Source organism: Nothoprocta perdicaria, unplaced genomic scaffold, assembly GCF_003342845.1.
Source record: "Nothoprocta perdicaria isolate Ctin4 unplaced genomic scaffold, notPer1 scaffold_87, whole genome shotgun sequence".
Lineage (NCBI taxonomy): Eukaryota > Metazoa > Chordata > Aves > Tinamiformes > Tinamidae > Nothoprocta > Nothoprocta perdicaria.
The window spans coordinates 1,103,988-1,123,897 of NW_020456165.1; the positions used below are offsets into that span (position 1 = coordinate 1,103,988).

General features: G+C 38.1%; 1 protein-coding gene across 3 annotated transcripts in view; it reads left to right on the top strand.

The window, feature by feature from the left end:
* GOLGA4 (golgin A4) overlaps positions 1-19,910 on the top strand; it is a 40,092-nt gene that overhangs the window by 3,137 nt on the left and 17,045 nt on the right. Inside the window, exons 4-13 of one of the 3 annotated variants that reach the window (XM_026052307.1) lie at positions 1,210-1,308; positions 1,738-1,876; positions 3,624-3,811; positions 4,773-4,856; positions 5,727-5,874; positions 11,477-11,655; positions 12,323-12,454; positions 13,445-13,600; positions 14,426-18,720; positions 19,517-19,638. In XM_026052307.1, the coding sequence (XP_025908092.1) occupies positions 1,210-1,308; positions 1,738-1,876; positions 3,624-3,811; positions 4,773-4,856; positions 5,727-5,874; positions 11,477-11,655; positions 12,323-12,454; positions 13,445-13,600; positions 14,426-18,720; positions 19,517-19,638 (5,542 nt within the window). The remainder of the gene's footprint in view (positions 1-1,209; positions 1,309-1,737; positions 1,877-3,623; positions 3,812-4,772; positions 4,857-5,726; positions 5,875-11,476; positions 11,656-12,322; positions 12,455-13,444; positions 13,601-14,425; positions 18,721-19,516; positions 19,639-19,910) is intronic. The other 2 variants (XM_026052308.1, XM_026052309.1) reach the window with 2 other exon arrangements.

Below are 19,910 nucleotides of genomic sequence, written 5' to 3' on the forward strand. Positions count from 1 at the left end.
CGTTTCATGCCATGGGGTAGTGTGTTGGCCTAGGTCCAATCTCCTTCCTTCCCTGGGGGATGAGCGGTTCAGAGTCTGGCTCTGAACCTCCCTGCCCACAGCACCGTGGAAGGGCAAAACCCCACGGTATTAGGTCAGAAGCAGCTTGGCAATAGCAATATATGTTCTTTTTTTTCCATTTTCATAAGGGGGTCACATATGAGAAACATGGTCCTTAAGTCTATGGTCTCATGCTCTGGTAGATGGAGTTTTCCACTCATTGGTGTTTGGTCAAATTTGCAAGATCTATGGAGTCTAGAATTAGAACATTGTGGTTATAGGGTTGCCTACATACCCTTCCCCCCACACTTCTCTAATATATTATTTGATATACCTGTATATAATTATTGTTGTAGCTGAGACTCATTACAGCATCTCCTGCTTGAAAATTCCTTTTAAGGAATTTTACCCTTAAGTAAAAGACACACATAAGAGATGGTTTGAACTTCTGTTATAGTCCGTGTGTGTCACAGAGAAGGACAGGTGAAAATATTTTAGTGTGAAAAAATGAAGTTCTTTATAATACTGTGGGTTTATAAGAATCTTATACATCTAAGACTAGAACTAATGAAAAACCTCAAAAATAATTCCTTGTTCTTTCAAAGCTTAAATATTATACTATAAAGTGAAACAATCTTACAGTGGAAATTAATTTGCAAATTAAGCAGAGAGGTTTTCATTGTGGAAACTAAAGTGATAGAAAAGTGATCACTCCCCGATCATGTTGTTGTTATTAGTTAATTTAGAAAACCCTTTTATTTGTCGTACACTATTTTTCCTATAAATGTTTTGAGTAAGGCAAGTCTCTTGTAAGAGGACCAAGGAATGGGGCTAAGCTGAGAGGATGCAGGATTCCTTGGAAATGAACGCTTCCTTTGCTTGCCTTCGTTATTCCCATCAAAACTAATTCTTCGGGAACTGAACAGCAGGTGTCCTAAGTAGATGAGAATATGAAATCTAGACTTCTGCTGTTTTAGTCTTGGTGTTATAATCCCTGTCCTTATAATGCTATGTGGAATTTTGTACAATAAAAGCAATGTTCATTCTATGGAAGTATTCTGGGGTGACATTAAACCGCAGTGAGTTTTTTCAGTGTTATTTCATAACAGTTAAGTTTTCTGAATTTACATTTTGGTTGTCATTTGAGAGACGTTTATTTATGATTCTCAGGAGCTCCAGATGGATCAACAAGCTAAGAAACATCTCCAGGAGGAATTTGATGCTTCCTTAGAAGAGAAGGATCAACTTATTAGTGTCCTGCAAACTCAGGTAAAATATCTTACCCAAGAGATGTTCTTTAAAACTGCTCTAATAATTAGGAATTTATTGGTAAGTTATGATTATCAAGAAATTAAGTGCATCTTTGTGATAGCAAATACCTTTGTAAGATACCATTCTTGTTAAATACATTAATTTTTCTTGGTTTATAATGTCTATGTTATTAGATACTTATTATCTGTTTGAGTTAAATTGCTTTGACCAACTTATGTGTTTTGCTTAATTGGTGCTGGTTTCTTCACTCATGGTATTCTTATGGTAATAGAAAATGTAATTCTGATTAAAAATGCTAGAATGCTTTAAGATATTTTTTACTTTCTCTTCTCAGAGATAACAGTTTTATTAATTAACTGTAGTGTTGAAGATGAAAACATGATGTACTAATTTTTTTTTTTTTAATAAAAATAACATTCTGTTTAGGTATCGTTGCTGAAACAGAGGTTACATAATGGCCAAATAGGTATTGAATTACCTGATCCAAATATCCAATCCGAATCACAAGTTCAAAGTCCAACAAAAGAAATCAGTGCAGAAAATATTATGGAACCAGGAAACAATGGTAGGTACTGAGGCTTTTTCAAGAGAATTTGCAACTAAGTACAAGTAACTAAGACTCATGCTGTTACATCAATAATGTATTTTTCTAGAAGGTGACAGTTTGTATCTGAAAACAATGTGGTAGCTAAAGGTACAGGACAGCACTTTTGCTAACTTTCCGTAAGAATTCAAATGTGGAATTCAAATGTGGTGCTTCTTGCCTTATTTCTGTAAGTATTGTTGTTGTCAGAGGGCTTTTGCTACCTCTGCTAAATATTATTAGGTGGTTCTGGCCCAAGTAAACCAGGAGCTGTACCATGATTTTTAGAGAGGTGACCGGTTGCTAGTGTGTTTCCTTTTTAGTTTGCCCAGTTAAAAAAAAAGCAATTATAATTTTGGAGATTCAGGCTATTGAATAATCTGTAAAGTGTTCCTCTGATCAGGAATTTGGTTTATGGGACTTCCAGTATTGTTTATATACAATTATTAAGCAGGGAATATTGCTAGTGTCATTCATTGGAAAAGTGTCATTCGTTAGTGTTGTTTATGAAAGATAGGGTTTAGATTCAGGTGAACGTGCATCTTGAAATGATCTTTGTTCAGCATCTGTTATATGAATTTTCAGATGTTTGGGTAAGATATGGGTTTAGGTCAAAGATTTGTTTTAGTATGATGTCTTTAACAGTGCTTAGGAAGAAAATGAGAAATGGTATCAAGTTCCCAGAAATCAGAGTTCTAGATATTTCCTATGTTAGATGCAGTATCTGGATTATAGCCTGCAGGAACTGCAGGTGTGAACTTAACCTCTGTGAATTTCTCTAATCCTGTTTTCATGATAGGTACTGTTATTGACTCCAGGGCATCAGGGTAAAACGCACAAATATAAATACAAGTAAAATATTACCCATATGCTAGTCATACAGGGCAGAGCGTAGCTCAGAGAGGTGATAAACTTGGCCTTCACCCTCCAATATGCAGCACTGCCAACTTGGATGCTTTTGAATTACGTCATGCCCAGCCCTGGGAAAACAGGAATCTGTTTGGCTGGTGCTTGAGAGCTGTGATTTGCTTCGCTTTGCATTTTTTTCTGCTTGGGAATATTCTGTCAATGGCAGCAGAATGGCAACAGGTTCATAAATCGTGATAATTTTCAATTGCATAGAAAACGTCACTGAATACCAGTTTGCTTTCACAGCTTGTATAATAATTGAGATTTTGTAAATTCTCTCACCTTTCAGCAATGCTTTTCTGGACATGATCCTTTTAAGTCTTAGGCTTCTTTTTCTGGCAGCTTCTGGTTTGCCAGACCATTCAAGTTAGATCTACGCATATTGTTTTTAAAATGAACATTTTAAAATGTGAAGTAAGTTTATAAATATCTGTGTTCAGTGAAGTCCCAAGGATTTTTGAAAAGCTGTCTGAAAAAAGGTTTTTTTTTTCTGATGAGTTGGTTCATGGATGACTCATGCTAACAGGTTCATCTTCCCACATTCTATAGCTTATAAATTAAACTACATTTTTTAATGATAAAGAACTGATAGAGAAAAATGGAAATTTATTTGGGGTGAAAGATTGTATTTGCCATCCTGTGCATGTGCTTGTTTCTGGTGGATGTGGAGTGCGATTCTAGCAGCCAGTGGAAGTTTTGCAGGGTTCATGAGGCTTCTTTAGAGGGCTGTAAGTCAGCCACATTCACATGGAGGATAAGACGGAGGATATGCATTTTAAAAAAGCTGTGCATATGGTTACGTTGGGTGTGTTGTCCACAGAGGGTAATGAAGATTCTGTTAAAACGCTGGAAACTCTTACTCAGAGGGTGAAGCGCCAGGAGAACCTGCTGCAACGTTGCAAAGAGCTCATTCGGTCCCACAAAGAGCGCTCCGGGCAGCTGAGCAACGAGAAGGAGGCTCTACAGGAGCAGCTGGATGAGAGACTCCAGGAACTAGAGAAAATGAAGGTAGGGAAAAAGCCCTGACCTTTTAGTGGGCAGCTACTAATAACCTTCTTGATGGATATCAGAAATAAAGTAGCTACAGGAAGTTGGAGGGACAGGTAGGCAAAGGCTGTTATGGAACAGGAAATGGGGAAAATAAGAAACCTAAAAAATGGATCAGAACTAAACCTTTAAGAAAGATATTGGCAGAGGCATCGATTCTAGAAGATACAAAAGGACAGGCTAGTGTAGGACAGAGTGCAGTGAAGATAGGGTAAGGATGAAGGATAATGTAGGTGCAATGCCAAAGCTAAATTAGTATTTATCTCAGTTTTCCTTTTAAGGCCATTATTGTTGAGTGTGGATTAAAGGTATGGTAGCTGGCAGTACTGAAAGTATGGAAATGTGTGTCCTCAGCTCTAGTTCTTGCTGTAAGATTCCCTCCATTGCCTTGGTCTCTGAGCACTAGCTCAGGAAGCTAGAGCTCAGGAAGACACTTGTATTTTAAGATCTTTCTCCAGCCCAAGAACACTGGGGAGCAGTTGCAATGCTGCATTGCTGAGATCCCTTGATAAGCCAACATGCAGGTAGTGGAGCAGATGCCTTAGGCAGGATTATTGCGCATTTTAAGGTAGCAGCACTGAGATCCATGGGAGAGCCTGTGAAGGCTCTTACCTTGCCTTCATTTGTGTGAGTTAGGACGGAGGCTGTGAGGCAGCCTGGCACTGGGAGATCTAGAAGCAGTTTACAGCCACCCACTTTGATTTCCCTGGGCTTTACAGCTGAGCACCGGAGGCGCAGAGCAGAACCTCATTCCTAACCTGTTTCATGTGTGTAATGTAATGACAGGTATGTTGCTATGTGCCAATCAAGGAATGATTCTGCACAAGATTTAAACCCAAGCTGCTTATCAGAGGAGTATATTTCCTTATAGTTGGCCTCACTTTAATCCTTTTGTGGGGGTGCTCTTGGGTGTCTTTTCTAGGAGCTTCACATGGCTGAGAAGACTAAATTGATTACACAGTTGCGTGATGCAAAGAATCTGATTGAACAGCTAGAGCAAGATAAGGTAAGCGGGGAAGAATTTTTAATATTTAACTCTGTTGTTTTGGAAGAAGTTTGGTGAAAGCTCAAAATATCTGACTTACTGATACTGGAATACCATCTTAGTCATCTCGTTTGACTTGGTTACATTTCATCTTTAACAAATCCTTTAAGCTACCCAAGAATTTTCTTGTCTGGATACTTTAGTGTATTTGTCTGTTAGTTTATAATTAATACTGCAAGAATATATAAGTTAGGACATGATTTTGGAAGGTCAGGTGATTAGCAGACTAGCCTAATTGCTGCTGGTTATGCAGTTGCCTTGATACAGGGTTAAAACTGATGGAGACAAGGTATAAAATAGTTAAAAGTATAAATGCCCATAGTTTCTTAACGAAGTGAAGAGTGTCTTGTAATTTTTGTTCCTTACAGGTTTTTCTGTTACACTCTTGGTACCTGAAATACCTCCTGGTGCTGTAATATGCAACATGAACTAATACCTATTGTGTATGCATGTTCTTTAAGGAGAAGTGTACACACTGAAATGCTGCTAGTTTGGGGTTGTTTACAGAACACATATTTTGAACAGAGGCACCAGTACGGGAAAGTTTCTGGTTGTTCTTAGTTCCTGGAAAAGTTCTTTTTGCCACTAGAGGAGTTTTGGCTATTCTTCCAAAAAAAAAAAAAATCCATATTTTCATCTTCTGCTTATTAACATTTCCAACTTTTCCTGTTTGCTAACATAGAAAATTAGCATGATGTCTGCTGTTGTAATGATAGGCTGAACTTTATTCCTGCAGAGGATAGTATCTTGGCTTGAAATTGTTTTTGGTGTGCATTATAGATTTTTGTTACAGCTTTTGTCAGCTTTTTACCGTAAGGACCTTTTCCATAGGGCATGGTGATTGCAGAGACAAAGCGACAAATGCATGAAACTTTGGAAATGAAGGAGGAGGAGATTGCCCAGCTGCGTGCTCGGATCAAGCAAATAACTACCAAAGGCGAGGAGTTAAAAGAACAGAAAGAAAAATCTGAAAAAGCTGGTAAGAAATTCTGGAGATTAGTAGCTTTCGCATTTGAACAAGAAAAAGCTTCAGCATGGTCTTTTTGCACTCTTTCATCAATTGTTGTTTGGAATGGATGTTAAAAAATGCCCCTTTTTCCTGATGTGCTGCATATCACTCTTGCTAACAACATTACTAACTTCATTTCTGGTCTGCAGACGTTGGGGAGATTTTTATCTGTTTTGTGTTATACTCTAGAGATATCAATTCAACAGGAGCTGAAGTGCTAAAGAGCAGCTGTACCTTCCTGTTCATAGCATTAAAGTTTGCTGTAGTGTTATGCCTGTATCGTTTAAGAAGAAAACTCAAGAGTTTTCATAAATTGTCATCAAATATCATGTATTTTATACAGAGGGCATAGCAGTAAGTGTATGAGAGTTTGTGAAGAAGTAGAAACAGTAGCATGTGTTACCACTGTAATAAGCGTTTCCTTTCAGTAATCACAAGGGAAGTATATCTGATTTCTTTGTAGCCAACCAGCAGTGATTTCATTGCTTCAGGCTTGGAACTGGGTGATTAGGTAGTTTCACACTATAGATTGCTCTTGTTAGAAATATTAATTATTAATAATAATTATATCTGTTAATAATATTAACATACCTATTAATGATGTGTGGTTGCGGTTCTCCTTTGGCCTGAAACTAAGTTAAAAGTCCAAAAATTTTTTTTTAAACATAGCTATAGGGAAAAGCAGTCTTCATTATCAAAGTTCTTAATGAATAATTTTGTTTACTCTCATGAATATTTACTTTTTGGCAGAAGCTAAGTTGTGGTTAGTTTAGGTAAAATATGCATTATACATATTAGGTCTCTAAAAAGCGATGAAATGTTCAAACAATACATTTCATAGCAGCTTGTTTGAAATCTATGTACATTTAAGTCACAACCTTCAATTGTAAGGATTGATTTATCTGTGCAGAACATTATGCTCTAATACACTAAAACAGGTTGAAAATCCAAAACCAGCAAAGGAAACAAAAAAAAATTACACAAAGCAGTAAGTGTTCTGCTAGCAGGCATTTCAAAAATTTATGAAAACAACAAACATTTTGCTTTGTTACCCTTTTCCTCCACCCTTTCAGACTGCATGCCTATTTTTTAGTCATGGAAACCCATTTATCAGAATCCATATCTTTAGCTAAAGTTAGATTTTTGACTTTTTTTTTTCAGAGGCTAGAAATATTTTCTTTTTGATATTTTCCTTTTAAAATTTTCTAAAGAATATTTTAAGATTTCTGTAGGTATGCAGTGATTATCATAGCCATCTGAAATACTATATTTATTGAAGCTTAGGAACCTCAAATTATGGACTGATATTTACTCACTTTCGTACAGTAATTTCCTCTGGCTAAATGCATAGCGAGAATCTGAAAACAGGTTAGCAATGATGCTCTGGAGAAATTAACTATTGTAGTAACAGGTAATGTAACTTGTGAGTAATATATTGAGCATACAGCACTTTGCAAAGAGGAGAGTTGTGTGTTGAGCATGTTCTCTCTTTCTATTATTAAGGTGATATTTATTATGTTAGTTATTTGATGGTGCCTCAGCATCTGCTTTACCTTTGAGTGCATTTATTCTTGTGCTCTGCTAAGCATTTCCAACCACTGGAAAATTATTTAAAGCTACTTCTAAGATAGACGAATTTATAAGATGACCTTTATTACTTTCTTTCCCTATTATTTCTTTGACTTATGCATACTGGAGAATTGGGAAGTACAATTGAAATATGATTTGAAACAATTGAACTAAATTGTTCTGTCTTTTGAGAGAACCACTAGTAGTACTGGGATAGTCTGAAATTACTCGTGGTCACAGCCTCTGCTTTTCACCAGTTTTAAGAACCAGGCAGTTTTATAGATTTGCCATTTGTGTATTTAAAATGCTGTTTCTTGGCTAGTAAAATTATTCTTAAATTAATATGAATGTCTTTAATTTTAGTTTTATTTATTTTTACTATATTCTTGAAATATTGTTTTTAAAGAAATGTTGTTTTAAATTAAATTATGATGAAGATAAGGATGATATAGCTAGCATTTACTTTATCATTGTGCTTTATCATAGATTTAAAAGTAGTACATTTTGTTTCTGCTTTGTATTTTTGACTTGCCTAGAATTGCATGTCTGGCTTTTTTGGGGGGTGAAATGCAACCACATTTGATTTAATACAAGTAAGAATTGTGATAATTCAGTGTTAACATTTTTTTGTGTGTAGAAAAGCAGTGAAAAAGTTTACATTGTCCATGTAGCATAAAGTGTAACTTAGTCCCCCAAGCTGATGATGTCGCAGTTGAGTGTTTTGCAGTTAAAGGTTCATTATATTGAAATCTCACAAAGCATCTTGTTTTTGTGCATCCACACATGCCAATAAGTGAATCATGGTGCCTTTCCCAAGCCTTGTATGAACAGGACTGGGGTAAGGGCTCGTCTTTCTTGCATCACACATCGAGTGCTTTGCCCAGGCTCTGGAAAGTAAATTCTGTGCTTCTCAGGCGGCAGCAGTTCTTCGTCTTGAAGTAACTGCAGCTCCCTCTTTGTCCTTTTAATGCTTTGCAGTGTGTGTATAGTATTTATATTTCACTTCAACAGAGCTATTCATAAATGTTCTAAATTTACTGTTAAAATGAAGTTTGTTACCCAAAATGCTTGACATGAGTCCTGCCTGCCTTCTCAGGATGTATATTACATATAAGTGTATCCGTATTCTATAGAATAGAACAGAAAAAAAGTTTTGGGAAGCAAATTCCTGTTGCTTGACTCAGACATTCCTTGTCGGTGGCATTTCTGTGGCCACCTCAGCTCTTGCTTTGCAACTTTGTGCAGAGCACCAAGTCCCTGGGCCTCAGCTGTGCTTTTGACCAAACCCACCTAGATGCACCCAGCAAGGCATGGGTTTGAGGCAGCTCAAACCCTTATTTCTCAGGCTGCTTTTTGGCCATCAGCAGGAGAACCAAAACCCCTGTGGGCAGCGGGGACCTCCCAGAGAGCCTTCGTTTTCACAGGGATGTGCGGAAAGCGGCGGCTCTTCTGGCACCCGGGGCCTGAATTTGGTTCAGGCTCCTGACATTTAATTTATCTGCTGGCAGGTTTCCTGTCCGGCTGCTTCCTCAGCCCTACGGGCTTTGGAAAGACTTCCCTGGGCTTTCCTTAGGGCTCTTGCTAGCGCTTCCATTCTGCCGGAGCACAGTCTGGAGGCTTCACCTATCGATGCTTTAATTTAAAGGATCTTTTCTCAACAGTAGGGAGGCTAGTGAGCCCTTTTGGATCCAGAAGAGAGATATTAAAATAAAACACAGGCTTCTCTTCCAGCCTTTCATCCACAGGAGCGTTAAAAGCTTCCCCAGACACAACATGCAGTCCATGTTCTGGATGCTTTGAGGGGATTGTGGCTACGGGGAAGGGCCATTTTCACCCTCTGTTGGTCTGAAACACGCTTGTGGCATGCCAGGCTGGGACTAACCCTTGGCACTCACCATTGGTGCCTCGCTTAGGTGCCTGAGACGCATATAATTTAACTTTTGGAGAGACGAGCGTGTTTGTGTGAAGTGCTGCTTCCCTGCGCTGCCGTGTCCTGCTCCTCGCTGCCCTGCCGTCCTCTCCGCCAGCTTCTGCCTCGCTTGTGGCTTCACCGGGAAAACAGAGCGCATGGGGAAACGGGGCACGCACTTACCAAAGAGCTTCCACCTGCAGGTTTCGGCTTCGATTCTCCTTTGGGGAAAAGCCTGCGCTTTCCCTGGTGGAGTGGGAAGGCCGGTGCCCGTCTCTGGCAGCATCCGGCAGGGAATGGCGCGCGGGCCGCCCCGCTCCGGCAGGGCCCCTGGAGCCCGGCAGCCTCATGCGAGGCGCTCGACGCCTTCGTGCATGTGCACACATGGTGTTTACACTGGTCCCTTTCTCTCTGCAGTTTTCCCTAGGGTTCCTAACCTGCCATAAGGAGCCTTGGGCTTTGGCGTTTAGGAGGATGGGGGCTGCCAAGCTACATGTGTTAGCGTGCCTCAGTCCCGTGCGGGGCTAAAAGCTCTCGTGAGGGGAGGGAATCGAGCTACGTGACAAAGGAGCATTTGCAGCCTTGTCTCAAAAGTGTAGGTTGTAGTTAAGAGCTTCAGTTTCAAATGTTATCAGGAGGTTTTGAATGGAAATTATTTTTGCTCTTCAAACTCCTGCCTGAATGCCATTAAAGTGGCTGTTTATATACCAAAAAACCCTGGGGTTGTAAGAGTTCCTGTGAATGCCTACGAAGAGGTGGTGATCAGGGAAGGTAGAGATGGGTGTACTTATTGTGATTTTCTTTCCGGGACAGGATTAAGTGGAAGAAAAGCTAACATACCTACGTTTAAACAGCGTATTCACCCTGCTTCTATAATAGTACCCTGCTAGTCCAAAGTATAGGTGAAGTATAGTTTTGGTTTTTCTGTGTGTTCTGATAAATCAGAGAGTTTTGATGATGTTTGCGCCATGATTTTGAATCTTAGGGAAGTGTTTCCCCATTCTTTTTTTCCTGCAAAAAATTAACCACAGAGTAGATGACTTTAAGACTGGATTTTCTTTTGATAGACAGCTGAGGCTTTCTGTGTTCCTGAGGTATGTAGGGATTAGGGATCAAATTCTAAGGCTGTGTAAATCCAGGCTGATTCTGCCATCATTTCAGTGAGAAACTCATGTGCTGTTACTGAGTAATTATAATGACAATAACAGTAATACAGCTCCCACACAAATTGTTTTTTTTCACTTAAATGATCATCTATGAAAGGAAGATTTGTTAGAATACTTTGGCCTATCATAAGAAGCAGTTGTGACATTATTGCTCCCACTAAATAATGATTTTATTACTTTATCCTGAATGTTAACTTTGAAAAATGCTGTAGGTATTCAAGCTTTTTGAGAGGAAATATTAAGTTTTACTTCTCACGCTTTATTGCAAGATTTAGAAGCACTGGGACAGTCTCTTTGAATTGTGTTGATGGTAGTTAGTATTAAAAATAGAGAGTGAAATGATAACTAAAAGCTATCAGTATGAACTCCACCAAGCAAAAGTTCTAAAGAGAAGTTCCTTAAGGTTGTGCTCTTCAGATGGGGAAACCCATAGGTAAATAAAATGCCCTGGTATCGTACATCAGTATTTATCTAGGAAGAACTCTTTTGGGATTCAGTAAAAGCTGACTTGCATTGCAGTCAGTCTTGGTTTATGCCTGCTCTAGCTAAGTTTAGTGGAAGAAGAATTTGAGAACTGCCTTCTTGTCAGGCAGCTTTTTTTTTATTTGCTGTTCTTCAAGCACATAAAGCCAGAAGAAGAGTCATAGTTTTATTTATATGGTTTGTATTTTATTGTTAATATAGGAGAAGAAAAAGGAACTACAGAATGTGTTGGATTCTGAAAGTAACCCGAGGATTTGCAGCAGGTTATGAGATCTCTTGCCTTTCTAGATAATAAAGCCAAGTGAATTCTTCATAGGTTTCTAGACTCATTCTGGTGTTAGGTGTGTAACTTGCACTTACTGGGAAACTCTGTACCTGTATCAAGAATACCTATTTCTTAACTATCCCATATCTTTTTCTTTTTATCTTTTTTTTTTCTTTGCAGCTTTTGAAGAGCTTGAGAAGGCTCTAAGTATTGCCCAAAAGACAGAGGAAGCGCGGAAAAAATTGCAGTCAGAAATGGATGAAAAAATCAAAGCAGTAGAAAAGGCAAGTGAAGAGGAGAGGGTAAATCTTCAACAGGAGTTAACCAGAGTGAAACAAGAGGTGGTTGAGATTATGAAGGTAAAAGCTGAAACTCACTCTGTTTTATTGTTTTTTTATCTAATCATTCGGTAACAACTAAAACTATAGTTATAAACTGTATTAGTTTATCAGAACTTTTAAAAAAAATCTTCCTACTTAAAAAGTTCTGGAAAATTTAATTTACTTAAAGCTGAAGGTGATATAGAAAATTCTCTAGGTGGATTTTTTTCTCTGAATATGTAAAATCAGTATATTAAAGGCTTTATAAAATGAAAAATGTTGTTTTAAGTTTCAGAGAGTTTAATAAAATTATTTATTAAAACTGAAGAGAAACCTTATAAGCCGTCAGGATGCAGGACTATCAACATTTGAACTTCTGGCTTATGAAACTCTTAAGAATAGAAAGGAAAGCTACAGACAGAAGTCTCCAGTGAAGCTGAATTCAACTTGATGGAAGAGTTTTTAGAAAATGTGATATTTTCTGTGGAGGGCTTGAGAAAGAAGATAAATGGCTTAAGGCTTGTAGGTAACATCTGATAGGGCTTAATTGTAAGCCTATTTAGTCATTGTTACTCATTTAAAAGAAACAAAAGGACAGTCTTGGTGTCCCTCACGGTTGCATTGCCTTTCTTACAATGAAATAATACAGTGGTTTTTTATTGTTTAGTATTTTTAGAGTCAGTTCTTTTCTGACTTTGATTCACAGAAGTCTTCAGAAGAGCGTGTTGCTGAGCTAGAAAAATTCCATAAAAAAGAAATGGCTACCAAAGATCAGGAGCTAAATGAGAGATTGCAGGCCCGAGAAAAGGAGTTCCAGGAGCAGATGAAGGCAGCTCTTGTAAGCACCTCTAAAATGTGTAGAAATTCACTTCTGTAAGGGTGAGATGGGAGCAGAAATTTCTCAGTGGTATCGTAATTTCAAGTCTCTTTCTCACCCATTCCACAGTGGGAGCCCTTCTGCACTCAGAGGTCTAGGTGTCCTCCATAAGTCAAGGTGCTCAAAGGTTTCAGCAGCACGAAAGGAAAGCAGCTGTAGTACTTTAGGCTGAAAGTGATAAATAATCACTGTAATTGTCCACTGACAGTTGTGAGTTATGGAAATTTTGCAGCAACTAGAGAAAAATTGCTCATCCTATTGACTAGTTGTTCTGTCTTAATTCAGGTGGTCAGGGTTATAAGTTCATGTTTTGGGGTTTTTTTTTTTGTTTGTTTGTTTTTGTTTTTTGTTTTTTGTTTTTTTTTACTTCAGAGAAGAATTTTGTTCTAGGTTGGGCTTGCAGGACCCGCTAGGATTCTTTATCCTTCTTTGTAACTTATAGCTTGCTTGAGATCATCAGGCAGTTTTACCAAACAGACATTAGGTAACAGACATCTTTTGGGCTCAAGATCTGTGGTGGTTGGTGACTAAAACTGCATGACCATGATAGCCCCTTTCTCATAATATTCTTCTGCATGTTTTTAAGGTTATTTTTAATTTTAAGGGATAGAAGCTTAAAAATACATTGTTAAATCAAACAGAATCAGGCATAGGTAGATCTTTACTCCCATAAGTTGTTGCTTTCAGTTAATGGTGGTAATCCAATCCAAAATGAAATACTGGAGTAGCATAATGCTGCTCATACAAGGAAGAGTAGATTTATGGGTGAAAAATGGCAATTATTTGCAATGATTTTATTTCCACAAATGTAATACAAATTGTGTGTATGTGGAGAAAATACAGAGGATTAGTGTATACCCCCTGCTAACTGCTTTGCAAATATCCCATTATCCTGCTTTAGAAGGTGTGGTAACTGTAGTTTGATATTTTATTCATAACTTTTTGATACAGGAAAGAAGTCAAAGTGAATGTTTAAAAACTCTGCAAGAACAAGAGCAACAGGAAGCCCTTGCCTTAGAAGAATTAGAGCTGCAGAAAAAAGCAATACAGTCAGAGTGTGACAAGAAACTTGAGGAGATGCATGAGGAAGTGGAGACTTGTAGAACTGTGAGTAAAACTTCTGAAGGCTAATTTATTTAAAAAATTCCTTTCTGCTTGTATTTGACAGGTTTACAATTACTGTGCATTTTTTTGTGATCGGATTTGTATGGAAAGAAGCCTTGCAATGCTTTTTGCAGTGACAGAAATTAATGTACTGCCGCAGTGTACTGCAGCCCCCGTATACTTGAATACACAAATATATTTGATTTGTACAAGTTGTAGGAGAGCTGTTCATATCCACATGCCTAGTTTTATCAATACTTTAATCTGTTACCTTGTGGATACTGCTACCATACAGACACTTACAGGAATACTCAAGTGAATAGAAAATCAGCTTAATTTTTGAAGGATCTTTTGCTTTGTCACAAATAAGATTTTATTACTTGCTAATATAACCATTTATTTTACTCAACCACTTCCAAATATTATCTTGGAATTTTGCCTGTAGAAGAGTTTCAACATTAAAGCAGCAATTCTATGCGAGGTGCAATTGAGGTAAATTTTCTAGATATGTATAAAGCCGAATAATTGTTCTTACAAAAATTCATGTGCTTTATTTTGTTTTAATGAGTTTAATTCTTTCCAGGTTTTTATTATATCTGTTTGCCATGCAGAGAAATATAGAACTTTAATTAGCTCAAGGAAATAGCATTAAGAACTGACTAGTCAAATGAAAAGCATATATAAAAAGTTAGTATTCATTTTAAGTAGTAGAATAAATGACCTATAATTATATTTGTAGTTTTTATTACGAACATGTTTTTTTAAATTAGATCAGATCTTTACATTTTGAGTATTCATGCTTTTTTAAAAAACTTTATTCTCTAACAGAAGATTCTTGAATTGGAAAGCTGTCTTGCAAAGTATTCACAAGATGACAGAAAGCGATCGGAGGAATTAAGCACTCTGATGGAGTCTGAAAAAAACCAGCACGCTAAAGAAATCAATGATGTGGTTGAAAAACACAAGGAAGAATTAGAAAATGTAAAACAGCATCAGGAAAAGCTTTGGACAGAAAAACTTCAAATATTAAAGCAACAACACCTAACTGAGATAGAAAAAATGAGAGAGAAACAAGAACAAGAAACAGATGCAATTCTGAAGGAGAAAGAAATGATTTTCCGTGCACACATAGAAGAGATGAATGAAAAAACATTAGAGAAACTTGATGTGAAACAAACAGAGCTAGAAGCACTGTCTTCTGAACTATCAGAAGCACTAAAAATACGCTGTGATTTAGAACAAGAGCTCTCAGAATTGAGAAATAAAGTAAGCGAAGCAAAGCAAGAATCGGAAGCAAAGTTGGAAGAACAAAGGAACCAGCACAAGGAAGAAGTTGAAATGATGTTGAAAGAGCATGCAGCCTCTATTCAAGGAGTCGAGAAGGTACTCAAAGAGGAACTGAACCAACTCAAGCAATTATTGGAGGAAAAAGAAAGAGATTTGGAGAAAGTAAAAGCTCATGAACAGAAATTAAATGAATCTGTGGAAAGATCTGAAAGTGAACTTGTCCAAATGTCCACAAAGCTGGAGGAGCTCTCTCAGTCCCATCAGAATACCTCTAGTGAGCAGGTGAAGAATTATGAGGAGGAATTAGCGAAGCTGCAGCAAAAACTGACAAGTGTTGAAAGTGAAAAAATGCAACTAAATGAGCAGGTAGTAAAAACTGAATCCCAGCTGAATGAATTTAAGAATGAATTAGAATTATACATCTCTCAGGTACATGATCTGAAGCAGCATCTGCAAGAGCAGAGCAGTAAAAATACACAAAAAGTCCTCTCTCTAACACAACAGTATGAATCTCAGTTGAAGGATCTAGAAAAAGAGGCTGATCAGGCAAAGAAGAGTCTGTCTGAGAAGGAAGGTGAAATAGAACACATGAAAAAGTTACAGAATCAACAAGTGGAAGAGCTTAAACAGAGCTTGTCAGCCAAAGAGGAGAGAATTCAAGCTTTACAAGGAGAATATGAAAATAAACTGAAACATCAAGAAAACAAGATGGAAAAAGTTAAGCAGAGAGCAAAAGAGATGCAGGAGACTTTCAAAAAGAAACTTACTGAGCAGGAAGCTAAACTGAAAAAAGAGCTTGAAAACAAGCAGTTGGAATTCAGTCAGAAAGAGAGCGAGTTCAATGCTAAAATGCTGGAAATGGCACATGCCAGCTCAGCTGGAATCAGTGATGCTGTGTCAAAATTGGAAACCAATCAGAAAGAGCAATTAGAAAGTCTTGCTAAGGCTCACAGGACAGAGTTAGAAGAAATCACCCAGGTTTGGGAAAAGAAACTCAATCAGCAGATTGAAGAGCTGCAGGAAAAACATGAAGTGGAACTGCAGGAGAAGGAGCAGGAAGTTGGAGACCTGAAGGAAAAGCTTGCCACCCTCAGTGTGGAGAATGAGGGCTTCAGAGCTGAAATAACCCAACTGAAGGAAGAGCAGATGAAGCGGGAGGAGACCTTGAATGAAGTGCAAGAACAACTCAAGGCGTCATTGGCCAAGTTGGATGTTTTGTCAAGTAGCGAAAGTGACCTGAAAACACAGCTCAAAAAAATGGAAGGTGATCTCAGTCAATATGAGAAAGACCACTCAGTACTTCAGGAACAGCTTAGCAGCCAGAAAGCAGTAGAAGAGAAGGACAAAGCTAAAATTTCTGAGCTTACAGATACACTGAATACACTTGAGAAGAAAGTCCAAACTATGCAGTCTTCTCAGTGTAAAGATCATGAAAATTATGAGAAAAAAATAGAGGCGATTCAGCTAAAAGAAACCGAGTTTCAGAGGCTGTCAGAAGAACTTGTAGCACAGCTAGATGCTTACTGGAAGAATGCTGAAGCTCTATTACAAACAAAAAGCAATGAATTAATTGAAAAATGTAATGAAAAAGTCAGCAGGATAACATGCAAAGTTGTAGACTGTGAACACCGAACCACAAAAATTAAAGAAGCAATATTAATTCAAAAGAGTAAGATTCCTGAATTGGAAGCTCAACTTAAAGAAGTAACAGAGCATCACTCTGCTGTAAGTAGTTCTTTGCAGAAGTCAATGCAAGAGCTGCAAGAGAAAGACAATTTGATTACGTCTCTGAGAGGAGATATTGAAGGACTTGTGACAGAAAAGGAACAACTGCAAAAAGAAGGAGGGCATCAGCAGCAAGCAGCATCAGAAAAAGAAACTTGCATAACACAGTTGAGGAAAGAGTTATCAGAAAATATCAATGCCGTCACCTCAATGAAAGAAGAACTTCAAGAAAAAGAATCTGAAATCTCTGCTCTCAACAAAACGGTTGATGATCTTAATGCTAGACTGGAAAACATGGTAAGTTTAACCGAGAAGGAAGCAGCTCTGTCTGTGTTACGTGAACAGCATCAGAAGGATCAAGTGCAGTTGTTAAACCAGGTGCAGGAGTTATCGTCCAGAGTTGAAGCACTGAGTGCAGAGAAAGCCTCAGCTCTTGAGCAGGCAGAGCACTCGATGGCCAAGCTGACAGAGTGGAAGAAGAAAGCACAAACCAGGTTTACACAGAATCACGATACTATAAAGGATTTGCAGAGCAAACTTGAACTAAACAATACCCAAGCCAGTCGGAAAGATGACGAGCTGAATAAACTGAAAGAGGAGCTGGCTAAACAAAGGGAGAATCTGGATAGTTTACAGAGTGCACTGGAACAGAAGCAGAGCCAGAGAGAAAAGCAAGAGAGCGAGCTGACTGCAGAGCTAAAAACTCAAGCAGCGAGAATTGCTGAGCTAGAAGAACACATTGCTCAGAAAACTTCAGAAAACAACTCCCTGATGGAGGAACTTAAGACACGTAATGAGCAAAAAGTCACAGAGCAAAAGGAGATAGCCTTGCAACTTCAGCAGGCGGAGAAGGTGGCTTTTGAAAAGGACAATAGGTTTAAGGAGGCTGAAGAAAAAGTGCTCAGTCTTGAAGGGAAAGTAGGTTCACTAAAGGCTGACTTTGAGGCGAAAGAAAGGGAATTTGAAGAAATTAAAGCAGCGATACTTAAGAGCAAAGAGGAAGAACTGAAAAGACTAGAAGAGAGACTGAATGCAGAAAACAGCACAAAGTTATCAGATCTGAAAAAGAAGGCAGAGCAAAAAGTCGGTTCTATTAAAAAGCAATTGTTGTCTCAAATGGAAGAAAAAGAACAGCAACTTAAGCAAGAAAGAGAAAATCAGTTAAGAGACTTGGAACAAAAACTGCAGGAAAGAGAAGCCAAAATTGAGTCCTTGGAAGAAAAAATCAAATCAACAAGAAGCGCCACAGAAGTAGAGGAGGAAATGCTGCAGAAAGTAGAGAGTGTAAAAGCTGCTGTAGAACAGGAAAAGAATAAAATGCTTGAGAGTGTCCAACAGACATTTGAAGAGAAAATACGAGCATTAGAGAAGGACTTATCTGAGAAAGATGAATTGTTGCAGAAGTATGAAAAGGAGCAGAGAGAGAGGAATGATTCTCATCTAGAACTGCAAAGCGAACAGGAAAAACTCTTCCAGAAATTGGGATATGCTGAGAAGAGACTTCATGAGGAACAGTGTGTGACTGAAAACCTCAGGAAAGAACTTGAGGAGCAAACTAAAAAATACTCGGTGCTGGTGGATGAGCATGGTCGTTGTGGTGGTGAGCTAGCAAGTAATAGGGAGGAATTAAAAGCTAAAGAGCAAAAACATCTTGACATGGAGAATACAATTGCAGATTTCCAGAAAAGGTTGCAGGAGAAGGAGATGGTCAGCCAGTCTTTGGAAGAGAAAATAAGAGAGCTGGAAAATAATCTAGTGAAGGAAAAGGAAGTGCACAAGACTGAGATGGAAGACAGGAGTTCGAAATACGAAGAAAACCTTAGAAGTTTACAGCAACAGTTGGATGAAAGAAGTGACCGCCTGAAATCCTTTGAAGGAAATGCTGAAGAAAAAGCTCAGTCTGATCTGGAGCTGCAGAAGCTGCTGGCTGAAACGCAGGCCCAGCAGAAGGACTTGCAAACTAAACTGGAAGAGACTGAAAGGGAGAAGCAGAAACTGCGCAAAGATGTGAATAATCTTCAGAAAGACTTGCGCACTCTGCGGAAGGAGCATCAGCAGGAGCTTGACATAGTTAAGAAGGAGTCCTTGGAAGAGATGGAGGAGAAGATCAGGTAATTTTTTTCCCTTGTCTTGTTATGATTTGCTTTGTTTTTAACCCCTAATTCTGAAGATGAGTCCTCTTTGTTTAATACAAAGATTGTAACAGTGAAATAACAACTGGATTCTTTTTTTTTTGGTGATTTTATAAATAATCCTGTTTACAAAGAAAGAGCAAGCACGGAATGAATTGAAACTACGACTACACTCATGACCATGTAAAACAATATTTGAGTCAGAAGCTTTTTTCTTTTTTTTTTTCCACCAAAATATCATATCTTGCTCTTCATTTGTGCTATAGTAGTCTTGGTCATTTTCTGTATTGTCAGAATAAGTAAATTCATTTTTTCCTCAAACAGGAAATGAAATTTATTAGAAGTTGCTGTCGTTTTTGTTAAGTTGGTGTTGCGACAGACAAGTGCAATCGAGAATTTCTCATATGTAGTACAAAAAATATGGTAGGCTGTCCAACTCTATGGGTTCTCAAGCAAGCAATTCTCTAAAATTTCCTCATTTGTTCTTTCCTCTCCTATCCTATTCTCCATATATATTTTTTTAAATTTCATTTAATGAAGTACCTATGTCTTCTAGGTGACTTCGATGTGAGGGAAGAGGGAGACAGGGAGCTGGGCAAATAGACAAAAATCCCACAGGATTCAAATAATACGACATCCCTCAAACCCAGCCCATTCTAAAATAGTTTTGGAGCCCATTCTAAAAAATGTCTCCAAACACTGGAGATCTAAACTGTTCTCACACTGTCTTTGAACATGTTTATTTCCTCATTGTATTTCTGTGTATTTTGTACAGATGTGAACAAGAAGACATTGAATTAAAGCACAACTCCACCTTAAAGCAGTTAATGAGAGAGTTCAATACCCAGCTGGCTCAAAAAGACAGGGAGCTGGAAACTGCTGTAAAAGAGACCATCAGTAAGTGAAATACTAATGTAATTATAGTTAATAAAGGTTAACAAAATGGCCAGCAAGCCATTTTGGACAAGGGATTTCACCTGAGAGTCTGGTAAAAAATACGTTTATTTTTATAATTTAATGCTACTTAGAGAACTCAGGGAAAGATCTTCCTTTGCTTGGGAAATAGCATTTAAGTATTAATTGTAACACAGTTAGAAAGCCCATCTGTGTTTGTTTTCCCTTTCCCCATAGACTTGATCTTTGGTCTGGCTCAATATAGGCCTGCCTCT